The 19428-nt window shown below is 33.7% G+C and overlaps 1 protein-coding gene across 4 annotated transcripts in view; it reads right to left on the minus strand.

Moving 5' to 3' along the window:
- Positions 1–19428, minus strand: part of LOC129914412 (heparan-sulfate 6-O-sulfotransferase 1) — a 258614-nt gene that overhangs the window by 4363 nt on the left and 234823 nt on the right. For all 4 annotated transcript variants that reach the window (XM_055993657.1, XM_055993660.1, XM_055993658.1 and 1 more), the window contains exons 3-4: positions 1903–2196; positions 6–339 (exon numbers count right to left, since the gene is read on the minus strand). In XM_055993657.1, coding sequence (XP_055849632.1) covers positions 6–339; positions 1903–2196 — 628 coding nt within the window. The remainder of the gene's footprint in view (positions 1–5; positions 340–1902; positions 2197–19428) is intronic.

Below are 19428 nucleotides of genomic sequence, written 5' to 3' on the forward strand. Positions count from 1 at the left end.
CATACCTTTATAACATGGTGGTAACTCAGTGGCTGTTGCTTGCCGCCCCAAACACCAGTGTCTTGAACCTTTCCATGTGGCACCTCTCCGCACATGTCGATATTCAGACATGTATCGTGAGATAGGTTCTCTTAGTAGTGTGATGTAGAAGTATCTTCGCTTTGCGGTTTCTCCTTCGTTTTTGTCCAGCTCCTGGTCCACACAGGATGTCAGTTCTGTCCAGTCAGCATGAAGGCCACATTTCCAGCCAGTCGAGTAGCGGGAAAATAACCAATTCTCATTGCGATGCGGACGGAAGCAATAACAGCGCTTTCTCTGTCGCTGACATTCGCAAGGCCGCTGCAGAGGATAGTATAGAGTTTAATAAACACTATTGTTTTTTATGGAAGATTGTAAAAAATTCTTGATGATAATAGAATTGACAGAAGTCTTACTCATAAAAAAATTGCCGGTTTATGTAATTTCTTACGCTCACTAACGTTATCTATGAGCAAGCACCGGATTTAAACTTGTTAACATGATACAATCTTCTGTATTAAATTTAAACATTTAATTAATATTTGTTTTGGCAACATTTGTTTTTTTTTTTTTTTATGTCAATAATTATCAAAAGTTAATTAAATTTTTTTAACATATGTACCTCATATAGAAGGTGCAAATATTGACATTTAATTTTAAAACTGATTTTGATTAAAGTGAATTTATGTAAGTCACAAGAAGCCATATAATTTATTAAGGTAATTCTACATAAATGAAAGTTCGTATTAATTTTTTGAATTAGGTCCTTTAGTAACCAATGCTATATATTAAACGCAGCTGGCTTGATTTACTAACAGGAAGATAAACAATTTTTGTGGCCAGCAGCGTGCTCCTTTGCTGCTTTGGGTTATTATTTCGAACTCAAATGTACTGATAAAGTTATAAAGACTATATTATATAGGTACTATAATATGTCATATAACATTGAAAAGTTTAATTGACCCCGCTTCTGAATTCCTAATGAAACACTGTCTTCTTGGAGTGGAATTATGTAGGTACAACAACAAATCAATAATATTGCTCAAAGCACATACGCCCATAAAGTCTTACAACGAGTATAAATTTTCTCATTGGACAAACTGAAGATATACTACTGCAGATACCCAACAGCATACTTAGTCTTAACTAGAGTGACCAGGCACACCCAAAATAAAAAATGGCTCATTATCAAGAAATATAAACTGTTGAGACATGAAAGTTAAATATTCAAATAAAAAAAACTTTATACAGATAAATCTACAATCATAAATCAAAATCAAAGCTGTTTTATTAACTACTATTCGAGGAAGATCTTATATATTTTCCTGGCAAACAATAAACAAATGGATATGCTTATTTGAATTAAGCAGTGTTTCTTATAATTGTATCCCAAGAAAATATTTGTATTCAAAAAATATTTGTATACAATGATAGAATAGAATAAATAAAACAGAAACAATCCAAAGGTGAAACAATCGATGCAATGATTAAAGAATAAACCACTGATTTGGACACACTAGCTTGTTGCTATGGTTCCAGCGAACAAATTAATTTGCTCCATTACAAAGACAAACAATCAGAGACAGTAACCATAGCAGCATGATATCGTCCTTCTAATTATGTAAACATGACCAATCGTCTCGTATACCACGCGACTACAATAATTCTCCATGAATTTGTTGAAATTTATGGCGCAAGCATATACCTACTTGCCACAGAAAGGGCAAAATGATGTCACTGAAACAGGCAACATAAGCAGAATATACTGAACACAAGACCCTGAAGAAGTAAATCCTTTCCCAGGCAGTATAATAAACTTCTTCAATAAAATCCATACGTACGACTCGCGCGCCGGCCGGCTGTAGGTATAACTACAATACTCACCTTCAAATCCAAATCACGTACAAGATGTCTACCGAAGGAAGTGCCACCCGTTTTCTGTATGTGGAGAAACACCATGACATCATGTCCATCCATATCGAATTGGAAATCATCGTTAAGAACATCCTCGTAACTGAGTCCTGCATTTGCTATGATATTTTGTTGCATTGATTTACTAACGGAGGTAACAGCAGCCGCTGCTACCGCGGCAACTCCTCTATGATATTGAGAAACTGCATCATTGAAAGGCAGGATATCCGGTTGTAGCATCATTCCACGTTTTGTTAGAGCGCACACCTGTTGAAGAAAAAAAAATTATATTTATTGTTGAAAATTCAATTGGCTTTGGGAGTTCGATATTAAATTAACTTTGTTGCAGTTCAGTAAAAAAAAAATAAGCACAGGACGGTTCTATTGGATTGTAGTTTGTAGGTATCGTTTCAAAAATTTTGTGTACACTGCGTTTCACTCGAATAAATATTTAAAATTAATAGGTTTAAAGAATAAAATGGGGTTTTATTAATTTGTGATCTTTTATTCCTTATCTAATCTTGGTGGACCAAAAATCAGTAAATCCGGTTTTCACTCTTATTTTAAGAGTTTCATTAACTTGTTTGTTTCTCCATACAAAAAAAACTTGAGCTATTGACAAAAATCCCATTCCAAACAGGGTTAAATTTTTCAAAGTTGTTGCATTGAGTTTTCGAAAAAATTATTTGGTTTTTCAAAATAATTTCTTACTTGAAAAAATTCGGGCATAATTTGGTAACACATATGTAATGTATATGTAATCAGAAGAATGATACATATATAATGAATTCATGCACTGGACTATCGTCGCTTTTACGACGAATCGATATTCGTCGATTTTCAGGAGAGGCTTTTAAAGGTTTTTTACATAACAGGAATATAATGTAAGTCCAAATTGACAACGCGAAAACTAAAAGAAGTAGAAAAATGTCGATTTTTCAGTGTTCTTTTCTTAAAAAACTCTGCCACTTTGCCGTTAAAGAGACAGAATTTTTTAAGTGAGCATCTGAGCATATTCAAATGGAACTTAGTGTATTCTTTTAAAGTCAATTTTAAGATTAAATTTATAATATCTATCCAATGCGCAATGTTGGAATGCATATAAGAAAGAGATGGCATATCTTGCTTAAAATCATTTATATACAAAATATTGAGTTTAGTTTTTTTTACATTTACATTTTTAGTGCGTACATTTAAAGAATAAACACAAATAACACTGGTCAAGAAGGTTTTTTGCCACAAGAACGAAAATATACTTAGAACCAAATTATATAGAATTTTTTTGATTGCAAATTCGAGTTCAACAACCAAAAACCTCTAGAAAAGTATATTTCGGTTCTTGTGGCAAAAATTCTGTGACCAGTGACTTAAACTTTAGATTAAATTTAGTTTCTCTTTGGCTTATTGACTGAAACTTAAGATATCTCGAGCAATAAAAGATATATCGAGAAAATTTAAACAGTTTTTGAAAGAAGAATATTTGTTCTTATAATCACCGTTACAAATTTGTTTATAATAAATTACCTCAAATAAAAACAGAACCTCGAAATATTTAAAAAACAGAGGCCTATCAAATTTTTCTGACTTCAGATTGGAGTTCAGCACATCAAAAACCTCTAGAAAAGTATATCTTAGTGCTTGTGGTAGAAAAAAGTTCAATTTTGCTGACCAGTGTAATCGACTCAAAAAAAAAAAAAAAGAATGAAATAAATGCACCAACTGGTATGTCATGTTGTATAAAATTTAATGATTACTATAATTTTCTTCTTTAAATGTTGTTCAACTTTGTCCGAAATCTGCAAACAAAATTATTCAAGCTTATTCATAAGACCTAAACGATTTTAAAATGTTTTTTAACAGGTCCGATAAAACTTATTTTTTTTTTTTTTTTCAATTGCATTATCCGTTGGATAGTTCAAACAATGACATACCAGCTTAAAGAGAAAATGTTGTTTTAAAATTAAATATGATGTAGGTAAGGTATGTTTTAAAAAATTTCCCCAATTTATTAGAGCATAACCTCAAAAGTATTCTAAAAACGGTACGTAGTAGGTAGATAGCAGAATATTTCTGACTTTGGATTCGAGTTCAGCACACCGAAAAGTATAATTAAATGTCGGCGCAGAATAAATTGCTGTCTTGGAAATTAAATGTACAACTACTGGATGCATTTGGAAGTTTTTCAAAAGTTTAAGTTCAATAACAATGCAATTCATTAAAACATTATAATATATGACAAAAGTATCTCTCATTAAGATATATAATCCTTGTCAAATACCTACTTAAAACTGGTTCAATAAAGTGTATATGTATTTAGGTATATATCTGCCAGCAAAGAAAAATCTATCTTATCACACATTTCTTTTGATACATTTATAATTGTGATCACTAGAATTTTGTTTAAACGCAATAATTTATTTATCTTTATTTATAATAATAAATTATCCAAGCCTTTTAAGCTTAATTTTTAGATAAGATATAATGAGAAATATCTTTTTTTTTCTCATTCCCATTTGTTAAATGAAATAACTTATTCCAGCGTTCTTGGTACTAAATGATTCCCATTTGATTGGCAAACAAAAATGCAAATTTTGTCAACACGCGCAGGCAATTCATCCAAGGACTTAAAATTCAAATAAGAGTCATTGTCACCTGCTAACACCACAGATTCTCATCAAATGTTATCCTCCACAACAACGAACACTGACTTTCGTTGATATTTTATCAAAATTCAAAACAAAACAAGAAACAAAAAAATTCTCAAAATCGTCTTAAATCTTTTATAAAAGAAAGTTAAAAATTGGATACATTTTTATCCAAGTCAAAGACCTGTTTACATTATCCAGCACATCAATTTTCAAAAACAAATAAAATAAATGACTTCCATCGTTAGCAAAAAAAATCGGTGACAGTGTAAACAGCAAAAAAGAATAGAATACGTGACTTTTTTTCGCAGCTTTATCATTCAGCTTCACAGTCAACACATTATTTTTATTAAAAAATAAACGAGGCTCAATAGAAATCCAATTTATGACATTGACTTGTCGTGACTATGAATATAAGCTCTTAAAAATACTTAATTTTAAATCTCTGCATTTTATCAAAAACGGTGAAAGAAGGTTGTTGGAGATTAAATTTATTGCATTTGAATTTTTTTTACATATGTATGTATTTATTTGTATTTACAATAAAGTTATATGGAAAAATAACGAAGCCCATTACAAGCAAACATTTAACCTCTGCAGTTTGCACACAAGATATTTTTAAAGTTTTATGAATAGTTGAATAAGTAGTGAAATAAAATACCAAAATTTAGATGGGAGTTTCTTTTTTTAAAACTTTTTTTTGCTACTATTTCTACACTATTACGAACATGAAGCTTATGGGATATTCATATTTTATAAACTACTCGACAGTTACTAAAACTAAGCGTCTTATCATTTCCATGCTTAGTTTAATTTATATGGACTTATCAACATACCTATCAACATCTGAAGAGCTGTTCTTCTACGCTGGCAAAACCACTGCGTAAGCTTTTTCATCTGTCCTACACTACAGGTCTCTTTCCGAGTGGATGGAGAACAGCATTTGTCCAGCCTGTCCCTAAAAAAGGCGAATCTTAATCACTCTCTAACTATCGTCCGATTGCACTTACGTCCCTTCTTTCCAAGGTCATGGAAACGCTGCTTAATTTTCAGCTATTTATTTATTTAATATGTTAAATGCTAACATTAGAAATAAGCTTAAATACTAACAATGGAATCATTAAACTTAAACTCAATATATGAGTAATAATTGTCAATTAATCACAATAAAATATACATATATTGACATTGAAACTAAATGTACTAATATAAATAACAACAGAAAAAACAACATTCTGGTAAATTAATTAAATTGATTAAAGAAAATATTTTTGAATTTATGGGATTTAACATTATCATTATTAGAATCGATTATATGAAAGTTTTTGTTAAAAATATTAATTAGTTGAGCTATTGACGCCATAGTTAGATCTACTAAAAACTACACAAATTGGTAACATATTTCTTAAACCAGCACGCCCAACATTAAAATTCAGTCGATCCAACACTGAAGAAGATATTGAGCCTCTTATTATCCCAATAATAAAACATAATTGCAAATACTCTCTGTGAACTGAAAGTGATGGTAAATTAATAAGTTTAAGTCTATCCGAGTATGGAGGTAGGACAATTCTATCGGACCATGGAAACGCAACGAAAATCTCATGAACCTTCTCTGAACACTTTCAATTCTGTTTATATAAATCATATAGTAAGGTGCCCACACTATACATCCGTATTCAAGAATTGGCCTTACAAATGAAATATATAGAACCTTCAAAACATATGGATCCTCGAACTCCCGCGCAAATCTTTTGATGAAGCCAAGTGTTACATTGGCTCTTTTAATAATGTGGTTATAATGATCAGTAAAAGTTAGTTTCAGATCTAAATTGATTCCTAGGTCAGAAAAATTTGATAATTTACATAATTGCGACGAATTTATCTCATAGTAAGCAATGTAAGCAATTAAATTTTGTTTTCGTGTAAAGCTCATTGATTTACACTTGTCAATATTTAATATAAGGCGATTTGTGCAACACCATTCCCAAAATCTTTTTCAGTCTTCTTGCAAGAGCTTACAATCGGATAGGGAATTTACTGTTCGAAATATTTTCACGTCGTCAGCATAAAATAAAGTTTTTGAGTTTTGGAAAACAGAAGGAAGGTCATTTATAAATAACACAAAGAGCAATGGTCCTAGGTGACTTCCTTGAGGTACAGCAGAATTTACTCTAAAGTTCTCAGAACAGTCATTTTTAAACATTACGCAGTAATACCTGTCTACAAGGTATGAAGATATCCATGAAAGAAAGTTCTCATTTAGTCCAATTCTTGTTAGCTTTTTCAAAAGTACTTCATGGCTTAGTTTGTCGAATGCCTTACTGAGTAAATATGCAATCAACTTGTTGCTTTTTCTCAAAAGCATCAACGCAAAATTTCGTAAACTCTAGTAAGTTTGTTATCGTCGATTTTTTCTTCACAAATCCATGTTGATTTTCACATAAAACAGAGGAACAATTAAAGGAAAGAGTGTCACATACTAAGGATTCAAAAAGTTTTGGAATAACGGACAGTTTGGCTATGGGACGATAATTAGTGACCAAATTCTTAGGGCCCTTTTTATGAACCGGTCTGAGGTAAGCATATTTCCATAGAGTAGGAAATTTTGAACACTTTAAGGATTTTTTTAACATAAAAGCAGGTAAGCCATCTGGACCAGGACTTATATTATCTTCTAGTTTTAATATTTTATTTATGATTGAGTCTTCAGAGATTGAAAAATTAATTAACGCCAGATGAGAATACTCTTCCGTTGAAGAATAATTATCTGTTGCATCAGACGACAAGGTATCGGCGAAGGCATTTTTAAAATAGTTGGCAAACATTTTAGATATAACTTCTGGAATATGACTGTTTGCATTTTTATAGCTCATATTTAATGGATAACCGTTGAATTTTCTTTTAGTATCAACATATTTCCAGAAATTTCTTGGACTTGATTTAAGTTCACTTTGAGTTTTTGCAATAAATTCTGAATAGATAAAATAAGTGTAGTTTTCAAATTCATTTGTGTGCTCCATATATACATTGTAATCTTTATCAGTCCTAGACTTACTAAACTTTACCCAGGCTTTGTTTCTCTTGTTTTTTAAAGTTTTTACATGCATATCGAACCATGGCGGATTAGTTTGTTTTTCTCTTATTTTTCGTAAAGGAATAGCTTCGATAAAACAATCAAATAAAACATTATAAAATTTTATAGTCATGTCGTCTAAGTTTGAGTTTAAAAATATGGTATTCCAATTTATACTATCAAGTAAGTTAAAAAGTTGATTGAAATTACATTCTTTAAAGTTGAATTCTAATTTATCATTACAATTACTAGGTAGATTATAAACACTCAAGCTCAGGGAAATTGATAATGCGGGGTGGTGTCGGTCCTCTTCAATAAGTTTTGAGTCACAAAGTTCAACATAGCTGTCCGATGTTAAACATCCAGAAAAGTAAACAAGGTCCAGAATTGTATTAAATTGATTGCTGACTCCATTCAATTGTTTTAAGCCTAATGATGCCATATTATCCATTATGCTGAATTCGTTTGCAGTCGAAGCATTGACAGGAAGTAGCTCTTGGAATTCATCTATCCAAGACCAATGTAAACTTCCTAAGTTAAAGTCTCCAATTACTATTATTTCATCATTTGATTCAGTTTTCTCTGAAATGCTATCCAAGCAATTGCATAGTCCCTCGTATATCTCGGATTTGGAATTAGGTGGTACATAGATAGCCACTACATATAAGTAACCAGATGACATCTTTATTTTAATGCACAGAATTTCAATTGTAGACTCTAGGAAATCATCGACTAGAGTGCTAACGAGAGAGTTTTTGACAGCTATCAGCAATCCTCCACCAACTTTAGCAGATAGCTTAAGAAATATCTTGAAGAACGGAAGCTTCTTAATGACCGGCAGTATGGCTTTCATAGCAATGGATCCACTGGTGATTTGATGGTTTATCTCACCGATCAGTGGAACAAATCTTTACATCCTTTTGGAGAAAGTAAGATTGTTGCGCTTGATATTTCAAAGGCATTTGATAGAGTTTGGCATCAAGCTCTCTTATCGAAAATGCTTGCATTCGGTATTGATGAATCTCTTCTTCGTTGGATTAGAAATTACCTTTCGAACCGTTCAATTCAAGTTGTTTTGGATGGATTCAAGTCTGGAACCCATAATGGTGTGCCCCAGGGCTCCATTTTGTCTCCGACTCATTTCATGATCTACTCTCTGAAACTTCTAATCCATTAAATTTTTCGCTGATGATAATACCCTATATAAAGCATATATTTGTCCAAAGCTCGAGTATAATTCCCATATCTGGGCAGGTGCTCCTAAGACCCACTTGAGTTATTTGGATAGAATTCAAAATAGATCTTTTAAAATGATGGGTGATAGGTCCATTACTGATACAATCCCACCTATTGAGCACCGCCGCCGGAATGTATCATGCCTGTCCTTTTTTTACAGATATTTTTTTTTTAAATGTTCTAATGAAATACTCGTACTTCAAGGAATGCCCATCAGTTTACACTTGATCCCAATTTCGGACGTACCGTCAAATACAGAGATTCTTTCTTTAGTCGCACTACTAGAATGTGGAATGCATTATCCGCCTCAGTTTTTCCCTCCCATTTTAATGCTCAGAACTTTAAAACCAATATGCATCGGTATCTCCTTTTACATCCCTTCCTCTTTTCCTAAAGCTCGTACTGTGTATACATACATATTAAGGTTACCCAAACCCCTTTAGTGCGCGCTCATTATAAAAAAAATTCTATAGATTTTGTACGAAATTGATGGAGTATAAGTATTTCAATTGACATTAACCAAGAAATGAAATTTGATGTTTTATATTTTATTTAATTGCATGCGTTGTCTTCGCAATATATTATAACAGAGTCAGTTCGGCAACCCTTAATCTTTTTTTATCAAAATGCAAGGTTATGAAATTTGAATGATTTAACAGCTTTCAAAACTATGAATTAAACAAAGAAACGGAAATAATAAAGCTTTAGCAACAGTCCATCTTTGGTCTTTGCTATCAATACACCATTATCATTCTGCCCCAGTTACCAATTACGAAAATTAAATAAAAACAAATTGGGTGGCTGCATTTTTGCCATGTCCAATTTTAATGCAAATTCAAAAAACAAAAAACGAAAATTAAAATGAAAACAGCCCCTAGCCAATCGACCATTCCTCAGAGCTCAGTATGTATATTTTTCAGAATAATGAGCTTTTAGCAGAGTCGGATCTCAGACAAACGCAAAGTAGGCGGTTATCTTTACAGCTAAAGAATATTAAATAGTAGCGACCTGTCAATACTTTCAATATAAAACAAAAATTTGTCATTATCAAAGAATTTTGAAGCCAGTGAGAATATGTATTTGAATTATGATCAGATCACCATCTACCGTAAGCGGTCGATGGTCGAATTTGTGGACTTTCAACATTAGAGAACTCTTTGCGCCATACAATACACCTTAGCCAAAAAAGAGAGAGGGTGGTTTCTTTTGATGCACTTTTAAATCCGACCGTGATAATTGTTTGAATTGGAACACTCGGTACTCTGCCTTTTTTTTTAAACTTCGTTTCCATATCCTACAAGTATTTACTTTGTTCGGATGTGGGCTCGAAAAGAGAAACTACCTACTTTATCAAAATAAATTTTATGGAAACGAGACGACGATGACGATGATGATGAGGATGGTATTTGAAGTGCGAGACCAAAAGCGGAAAACATTTTCATTTTTATTATTTTATTATTTCGATTTGCCACTCAAGTGCGCACAAAGAAAATTGATGGAATAAGGGAGGATATTTTGCAGTCACCATGTTTTGGCCATGCCAATCGCATTTTGTTTTCCTTTATTTTATCATTCCTGAAAGCAAGCAAAAGGAGTGAGCAACGATTATAATGTAGCAAATATTAACATAAGTAACAAAAAAAAAAATTAACATAGGCATGTGTATAAAACAAACGGGTATGGTTTGTTTCGTTTTTCTTATATTTCAATTTTTGGTTGTTTCGTCTCAGTTGTTTCGTTTTTTTTGTGTTTCGCATTTTGGTGGTTTAGTTTTTTATTAATTCCGATTTTCCTTCTTCCGGCTAACTCGTACTTCGCTTTCTTATAACTTCGTTGTTTGTTTATTTTGTTATTGATAACTTCGTTTTTCTATTATTTCGTTATAGAATTAAATTGAACTTAGTTCATTTTGATTTCAATTATTTCGCCATTCATTTTTTGTGGATGTTAATAAATTCACATGAGTTTTAACGCTCTTAGACTTTTATCATCCACAACAAATTAACGAACTAAATGGTGGCGAATAATTCGCGTTAATTTGAGCTAGTACCTTTACTTTTTAACATTAAAAAATAAGAAAAAAAGCAATCTAATTTAAATTTAAGATAACAGCGTTTTAAAATTTCAACTATTAAATTAAAAATTCATAAAACTGACGACGAAATAACCTGATGCCAAAGTAAACAAAATGCGAAATCAAGGTTAGCAACATAGCTTATTGGACTTAAAAAACAAAACAACGTAAGATGAAGTTATAGTTGGGCGAAGTGATATGTAAACGAAAAATAAAATTAAGGATAGCGAACTGATCAAAAATAATTGTGTGAAAAACGAAATAACAGAAATCGAAGTAAAAAAAACGAAACAATAGGCACCCAAAACAAACAAAAAAGAAACGAAAAGGACATCAAGCTTAAAACAAGGAATTTGCAGTTAAGCTGCAAATACCGACCTGACTAACAAAAAAGAAATAGGTTTATACTAGTAAAGCCTAATACGTAGATTGAGCTAAATTTTAGCTCCCATACAAATTATCTAAAAATCGGCTAAATGTGTTCGATAACACTGGTCAACAAGGTTTTTGCCACAAGAACCGAAATATACTTTTCTAGTAGTTTTTGGGGTGCTGAATCCGAATCTGAAGACAGAAAAGTTTGATTGGCCTTTGTTTTTGAAATATTACCGTTAGAAAATGTCAAAAAACGTAATTGTGGCTGTTTTCGAGGTTATGTTTTTATGTGGAGTAATTCATTATGAATAAATTTGTAACGTTGCCTATAAAAGCTAGTTTTATTCTTTCAAAAAATGTTTAAATCTTTCCGATATCTCTTTTATTGCCCGAGATATTTAAAATTTAAGTAGCGGTCTTTGAATCAGAAACAACACTTCCTTATCGAGCAGTGAAAACTATATGTTTCTATGTCTTCTAGTTTTCGAGAAAATTGAAAAATAAAAACAAATAAAAACAAAAAATATTTTGAAAAAAGAAAAATCTGATAAAATAATTTTTCAATTTTCTCATAAACTAGAAGACATAGAAACATATAGTTTTCACTGTTCGATAAGGAATCAATTAAGGCAGTTTTCTGTGTGAGTAATTTTTTTTACTAAAATTCACAGTCTGGACAAAAATAGTATAAAATGAGTTAAAAAAATTTTTTTTTCGCCTATTTTTAACTTTGAAATCGATCATTTCAAAAACTATTGGTTATGTTATATTGATTTAAAAATTAGAATCAAATGTACAATTTTTCCTTTCGGAAATGGTATCATTTATTACTGTAAGTGTTGCCGTTGTTTTTTAATATTTTTTTTTTTATTTTGATAATTTTTTTTTAGAAAACTGCCCCTCCCACCTAAACGGGGGGAGATAGACCCCCCTTCCAAAGAAAAAAAAGTTTGTACTGAGCTCCTCTATAAAAACCCGTTATCAAATCCTGGCGCCAAGGTTATCCTACTACGTGCCGAAACAACATTTTTGTTCCATACCTAAAAGTTCGAATTTCTGTATCTGGGTTGAAATCGAAAAATTTTTTTTTCTAAGCCAATTTTGGAGTGATTTTCATAAAAAATACCTCGATTGATTGGGAAATAGATATAGTTTATGAATATATTTTTTAAATAGCATGTTGTTTTGAAAACATATACTTTAAATTGATGCCGAAGTTGGGCAAATGACGAAAAAAATGGAATTTTTGAACTTTGACAGCTTATAAATTCTAAGTGGTGTAACCGAGTTACATGTTTTATACATTGTTGAAAAGGTATATTTATCTTCTATCAGAAACTGTAAAAAAATCGAAAATGGGTAAAAAATTGTCGAAGCTAGAATTTTTTCAATGGGTGAAGGTCCAAAAAACCGTTTTTTGCCCGTACCTTCAGATTTTGGGGGTGTTAGGGGATTTTCAAATACCGTTTCGTATTCAGTGCGACTAGCTCTACAAAACCTGATAGGTCTCCGCCCGCGTATATTTTGAAACCTCATTTTTGTAACACCGTGTTATCTAAAAATCGGCTAAATTTGTTCGATAATTTGTATAGGGGATCTGCGTACCAGGCTTAAGTTAAAAATAAAATCGATCACATAAGAAGTGCCTCGACCAATTTTTTGCAAACTTTGACAACATGTTCTTATACACTGTTTACATAATGTTGCATGCTAAAAATTTTCATAAGTGTTTTAATTTCCTTGTAAACAAAAAAAAACAATTAAATTAAAACACTTATGAACAGTTTTCGGAATTAAAATTTTAGCTTTTTTTTTCTTGGAGTAAGTATACATCTAAAAATTTTAAAGAATACAACAAGAAATATATGAATTTTTATAAAAAAAAGCAGATGTACTTTTTTAGTCGTCAATGCATAGGTTATGATCGTTGTTTCGCGACACCAAAAGGATTCATAACTGGCTCCTACCTACTTTTTTTTCAAACAAATGGAATTTGATCGTTTTTTTCAAGCGGCTCTTCAAGTACCTAATATTTTGAAAATTCTGGTATTCTTAACTTGACTTGGAAGAAAAGATGGAATGTTATACATATTTATATCTACAATATTTCTTTTGCTTTGAAAAAATTAAACCTAAGACAAAAAATTAAACATTCAAATTCCCATATTTTGATGGTAACGAAAACCCGGATTTATTAAAAAAAAATGTATTCAAAACCGAACACTTCATGCAAATTATATTTTCATACAGAAATCTTTGAAGAGCAACTGGTCCTCTTAAAGACTTCAATTTAATATTGTAGTTCCACTTCAAAGTTCGTTTTAGCAGAGATTTCAATACAAACCAACGCAAGTTTATTTATTTTTTTACCCATCTCACAGAAATATTAAATTCTTGAAGTAAATTTCGTTTCCGAAAACCACCCTTCGTGCATCAGCCGGAAATTATAGCATTCAGTTACACCAAAGACTCTTTTCGAATGAGAGTGGAGTAGAATTCTATAAAAAGTTCTTGCTCCTTAAACATTACAACAACAACAATATACAAAGGACTCTTCCTTATCTCAAGGATAAGCAAATAAACATAAATTCTCCTTTGCATTTAGTTTCGCAATGATATAAATTTCTCGACTAGACGTGGTTTACTTTGTTAAATCTCTTACCCTCCAGCTATCTTTCATCTATTTTTAGCTCGACTTCATCCTCTCGCGATTTCATCTATTAAAACGTAGTTAACTTCTTATAGGGCATTAGGATAAGCGAGAAAAAAATATATGTATGTTTTTCTGAAATGAAATAGTAGGTATGAGTGTAAGGTGTAACCTTGAGTACTCAGTGCATTCGTACGGAATGAATAAACAACAAATACTCGGAAATGTCAATTTGACAGCTCGAAGACAGGTGACAGATGATTTAGAATAGTGTCTATGGAACATTTAACATGTAACATTTTTTCAATAAAATATTGAACACTTACGAAAAGACGACTAGTCTATTACTTACTTTCAAATTATTTACACAAGTGACAGGATCTCTTAATATGTTTTAAATTTTCTCGACTTTCATATTAAATTGTGAAGCACTACATAAAGCACTATGGTCTGTTAACATTCAGACCATAGAATGTTAACATTCCAAATAATGCACGATGCTGTAAGCCCCAAACCCCTTAGAAATCCTAGGAAAACTAACTGGGAAGCCTATAATAGTAAAATTAAGGCCTCATCGTTGGGCCAATATGTTAGTCAACCTCTATTAGACAGCTCAGCTATAGAAAAACTTGTAATTGAATTTACATCAGATATAATTAAAGCGTACGAAAGCTCTTGCCCCTTGCCCAAAGCTAAAAGAAAGCTCAACCCCGTATGGTGGTCAAACGAGCTTTCCATTTTGAGGCTACATTCTAGGAGGCTTTACAACAGAGCTAAATACAGTAACAATCCAGCTGATTGGGATCTCTTCAAAATCAGCAAAAACGCATATAAAAACCGAACTACCTATGCCAAAAGAGCAGCCTGGCGGCAATTCTGCACCGACATAGAGTCCACAAACGATGCAGCTAGGCTCAGAAAAGTTATGTCAAAGGTCTATTCCCCTCCGGGCTTCCTAAAATGCCCAGATGATACCTGGACAGAATCTAGCTCTGAAACTATCGAATTACTTATGCGCACTCATTTCCCAGGCTGTGACAAGGTCACAACTCTTGATGAAAATGGTCCCAATATAATAAACAACAATATAGGTACCCAAATAGTAGACAATAGAAAAGTGGCATGGGCCATTGATTCTTTCTCAGCTTTCAAGTCTCCAGGGCCTGATGGAATAATTCCAATCATGTTACAAAGCTCTAAAGACTTGTTAGTCCCAATCCTTACGGACATTTTTAGAGGTTGTTTAAACACAACTTATGTTCCCTCTAGTTGGAGAGAAGTTAAAGTAATCTTCATTCCCAAAGCTGGTAAGCCTTCCCACACGGAACCTAAAGACTTCAGGCCGATTAGCCTATCTTCCTTTCTTTTAAAGACCTTAGAAAGACTAATTGAAACGCACATTCGGTTCAAAATCGACGACAATGTTCTCTCACAGGCCCAACATGCATATATGAAGGGCAAATCTGTTGAGACGGCATTACATGAAGTTGTGGGTACCATTGAACATTCAATCCACCACAAAGAATTCACTCTGGGAGCATTCCTAGACATTGAAGGGGCCTTCAACAATGTTGAAAATGCAGCCATACGGCAAGCCCTAGACACCAGCGGTGTCGATTCAAATCTGTCAAACTGGATTGATTCGATGCTTCAAACTAGACTTGTAAATGCAGAAATGGGTAGCAGCAAGCTGAAGGTAAGAACTTGTAGGGGAACTCCACAAGGAGGAGTCCTATCACCCCTACTCTGGCTCTTAGTTGTTAACCAGATCTTAACCAAGCTTAGCCAAAACGGTGTTAAAGTTGTGGCTTATGCCGACGACATTATCATCATGGCCTCGGGCAAATTTGTTCCGACCCTGCGTGATCTTCTTCAAACAGCCCTTAACAAGCTCAACAACTGGGCCTCAGGCTGCGGTCTCAATGTAAACCCACTTAAAACAGAACTAGTATTATTTACTAGGAAAAGAAATATCCCAAATATTAACCCTCCCACAATAAATGGGACTCCTCTTACCATCACTGGTAAAGCCAAATATCTTGGGTTGATAATTGATAGAAAACTTAATTGGAAAGAAAATATAAAGGAACGTGAAAAGAAAGCTTCTATTGCCTTTTACACCTGTAGTAGAATTTTTGGTAAAAAATGGGGGCCCAATCCCAAAACGATTCATTGGATGTATACAGCCATTATAAGGCCTATTCTGACGTATGCATGCCTGGTCTGGTGGCCAGCCCTAGATAAAACAGTCAACCTTAAAATTATGACCAAAATTCAAAGACTCGCGTGTATAGGTACCACTAGTGCCATGAGAACCACACCCACATCAGCCCTAGAAACATTCCTTTCACTTGCCCCGATCGACCTTTTTACAAAAGAATCGGCGGCCATAAGTGCCCTTCGTTTGAAGGAGGGCAAGAACTGGAAAAGGGGCCTCTTGGGTCATAAAACAATATTGAACTATGTTGCAAGTAACATTCAAACTGACTATAATCTTCCATTCAATGATTTCAACCCAGTAGCGCTTACAGACTTCCCTACAAGGGAACTCTGGGAGTCAAACAGGGTCATTATTACAGATCATGTCTCGGTTTTCACTGACGGGTCTAAATCAGACCTAGGCGTAGGGTCAGGCATCTTTTCAGATAACCCTCCCATAAACAAATCACTGAAACTCCCTGACTTCTGTAGTGTTTTTCAAGCGGAAGTTTTTGCAGTTTGCGAAGCAGCGAACATACTCTCCGCGCTCAATTTAATGAACAAAAATATTGATATCTTTATAGACAGCCAGGCAGCAATTAAAGCCATTTCCTCTATTGTCACGAAGTCCAAACTAGTTGACCAGTGTCGTAAGGCACTAAGGTCCCTAAACATAACGAACATAGTTACCCTTCGATGGGTCCCAGGACATCGTGATATACAGGGGAATGAAAGGGCAGATGAATTGGCCAAAACAGGATCATCTCTTGATCCGTGCCAAACAGCTTCATGGGTGCTTATGCCAATGGAACACGAAAAAAGCAGAATAAAACAAAGCTTCTTGAACTCTGCAAACGATAGATGGTCAGCTCTTGAAACCTGTCGTGTTTCAAGAAATCTGTGGCCGACCATTTCTAAGAACAAAACTGAAACCATACTTAAGCTAAGCAGGCCTCAGTTGTCCCTATTGATTGGTATCCTTACGGGTCACAACTCAATGGGAACCCACATGAGTAGGATGGGTATTGTCTCATCAGACTTATGTAGAGGGTGTCAAGACGAAGAGGCGGAGGAGGGCTCATACCACTTCCTTTGTGAATGCCCCAGCTTAGCAAAAAGTAGGAAAACAACTCTCGGAGATTACTTCTTCGATGAGTTAGATGACGTCTCGTCCTTGCCACTGAAAAACATATTGAAATTTATCCAAATTTCAGGATGGTTCAGGGAGGCCCACAACACTAACTCCAACCCGTAATTCCCTAAACCCTTCCCTTACCCATCCTCACTCCTGCCCACCCTAACCCTGGGGATCACAATGGATCCATCGAGATCCGAGTGGGATAACTCGACTTGTCGGATTATCACCCCGTTCAACCTAACCTAACCTAACATAAATGAATGTTAGGAATAGCATAGGACACCCCTGATTAAACAGTTCTATCACTTTTTTTCTCTCAACTAAGAAAGATATGCCGGCCACTTTAAGGACTTTTAAATATGTATAGGAAGTTAATTAAAGTTCCTAACTTTCGTTAATTCGAAGCAATGTACAACAAAAAATAAAACATTAAATAAAAAAGCCTTAAAAGAAGATTTTCTTGGGAGTTTCATTCCAAAATACGTTGCCAAGATGGATGCATGTAGATAAACTTATCTTGTTTTTAACTACATTCATTCACCACCTGGCGTTAAATTGGAAAGATACTTGAAGCTGTTTTTATGGATAAGGACGATGTTGAAGGTGTATTAAAGGTTTATAACTGTTTGTTAACTTTTCCAATTAATTAAAAGAAAAGAAGAAACTAGCATTGTAAATATCTATTTTTTTTTCCAGCTTTTCTATCAAAGCTTCTTGAACTCTGCAAACGATAGATGGTCAGCTCTTGAAACCTGTCGTGTTTCAAGAAATCTGTGGCCGACCATTTCTAAGAACAAAACTGAAACCATACTTAAGCTAAGCAGGCCTCAGTTGTCCCTATTGATTGGTATCCTTACGGGTCACAACTCAATGGGAACCCACATGAGTAGGATGGGTATTGTCTCATCAGACTTATGTAGAGGGTGTCAAGACGAAGAGGCGGAGGAGGGCTCATACCACTTCCTTTGTGAATGCCCCAGCTTAGCAAAAAGTAGGAAAACAACTCTCGGAGATTACTTCTTCGATGAGTTAGATGACGTCTCGTCCTTGCCACTGAAAAACATATTGAAATTTATCCAAATTTCAGGATGGTTCAGGGAGGCCCACAACACTAACTCCAACCCGTAATTCCCTAAACCCTTCCCTTACCCATCCTCACTCCTGCCCACCCTAACCCTGGGGATCACAATGGATCCATCGAGATCCGAGTGGGATAACTCGACTTGTCGGATTATCACCCCGTTCAACCTAACCTAACCTAACATAAATGAATGTTAGGAATAGCATAGGACACCCCTGATTAAACAGTTCTATCACTTTTTTTCTCTCAACTAAGAAAGATATGCCGGCCACTTTAAGGACTTTTAAATATGTATAGGAAGTTAATTAAAGTTCCTAACTTTCGTTAATTCGAAGCAATGTACAACAAAAAATAAAACATTAAATAAAAAAGCCTTAAAAGAAGATTTTCTTGGGAGTTTCATTCCAAAATACGTTGCCAAGATGGATGCATGTAGATAAACTTATCTTGTTTTTAACTACATTCATTCACCACCTGGCGTTAAATTGGAAAGATACTTGAAGCTGTTTTTATGGATAAGGACGATGTTGAAGGTGTATTAAAGGTTTATAACTGTTTGTTAACTTTTCCAATTAATTAAAAGAAAAGAAGAAACTAGCATTGTAAATATCTATTTTTTTTTCCAGTGAATACGATTACACCTTGGCACCGCTTTTGCTAGTTTATATAATGAGAAATTATTATCCTATTTAGGGGTCGAAGATGTTTTGTGTGTTAATGTCATTGTGTCTAGATTATTCGATACCCACACCGGTACAGAAGAAAGCATACTTCGGGCAAAGAGTAATAAGAGTTTTTAACTAGGTTATTGATGGAAATCCGCAAGAGAATATAGAAAAGTATTTCTCAAGATCATGGCGTCAAGGCGAGTTAACCCTTTCGGTACCAGCGTTACTCTCATGTAACATATCTTTAAAAATTCGTAAAAAATATTCCATTATATAATTTTTTAGGTTTCAATGGCTTAATTGAAAGATAATAATGCCTACTTACTGGATTAGTACAAAAAGTAAGTCAAATATCAT

This window comes from Episyrphus balteatus, chromosome 3 (assembly GCF_945859705.1).
Source record: "Episyrphus balteatus chromosome 3, idEpiBalt1.1, whole genome shotgun sequence".
Lineage (NCBI taxonomy): Eukaryota > Metazoa > Arthropoda > Insecta > Diptera > Syrphidae > Episyrphus > Episyrphus balteatus.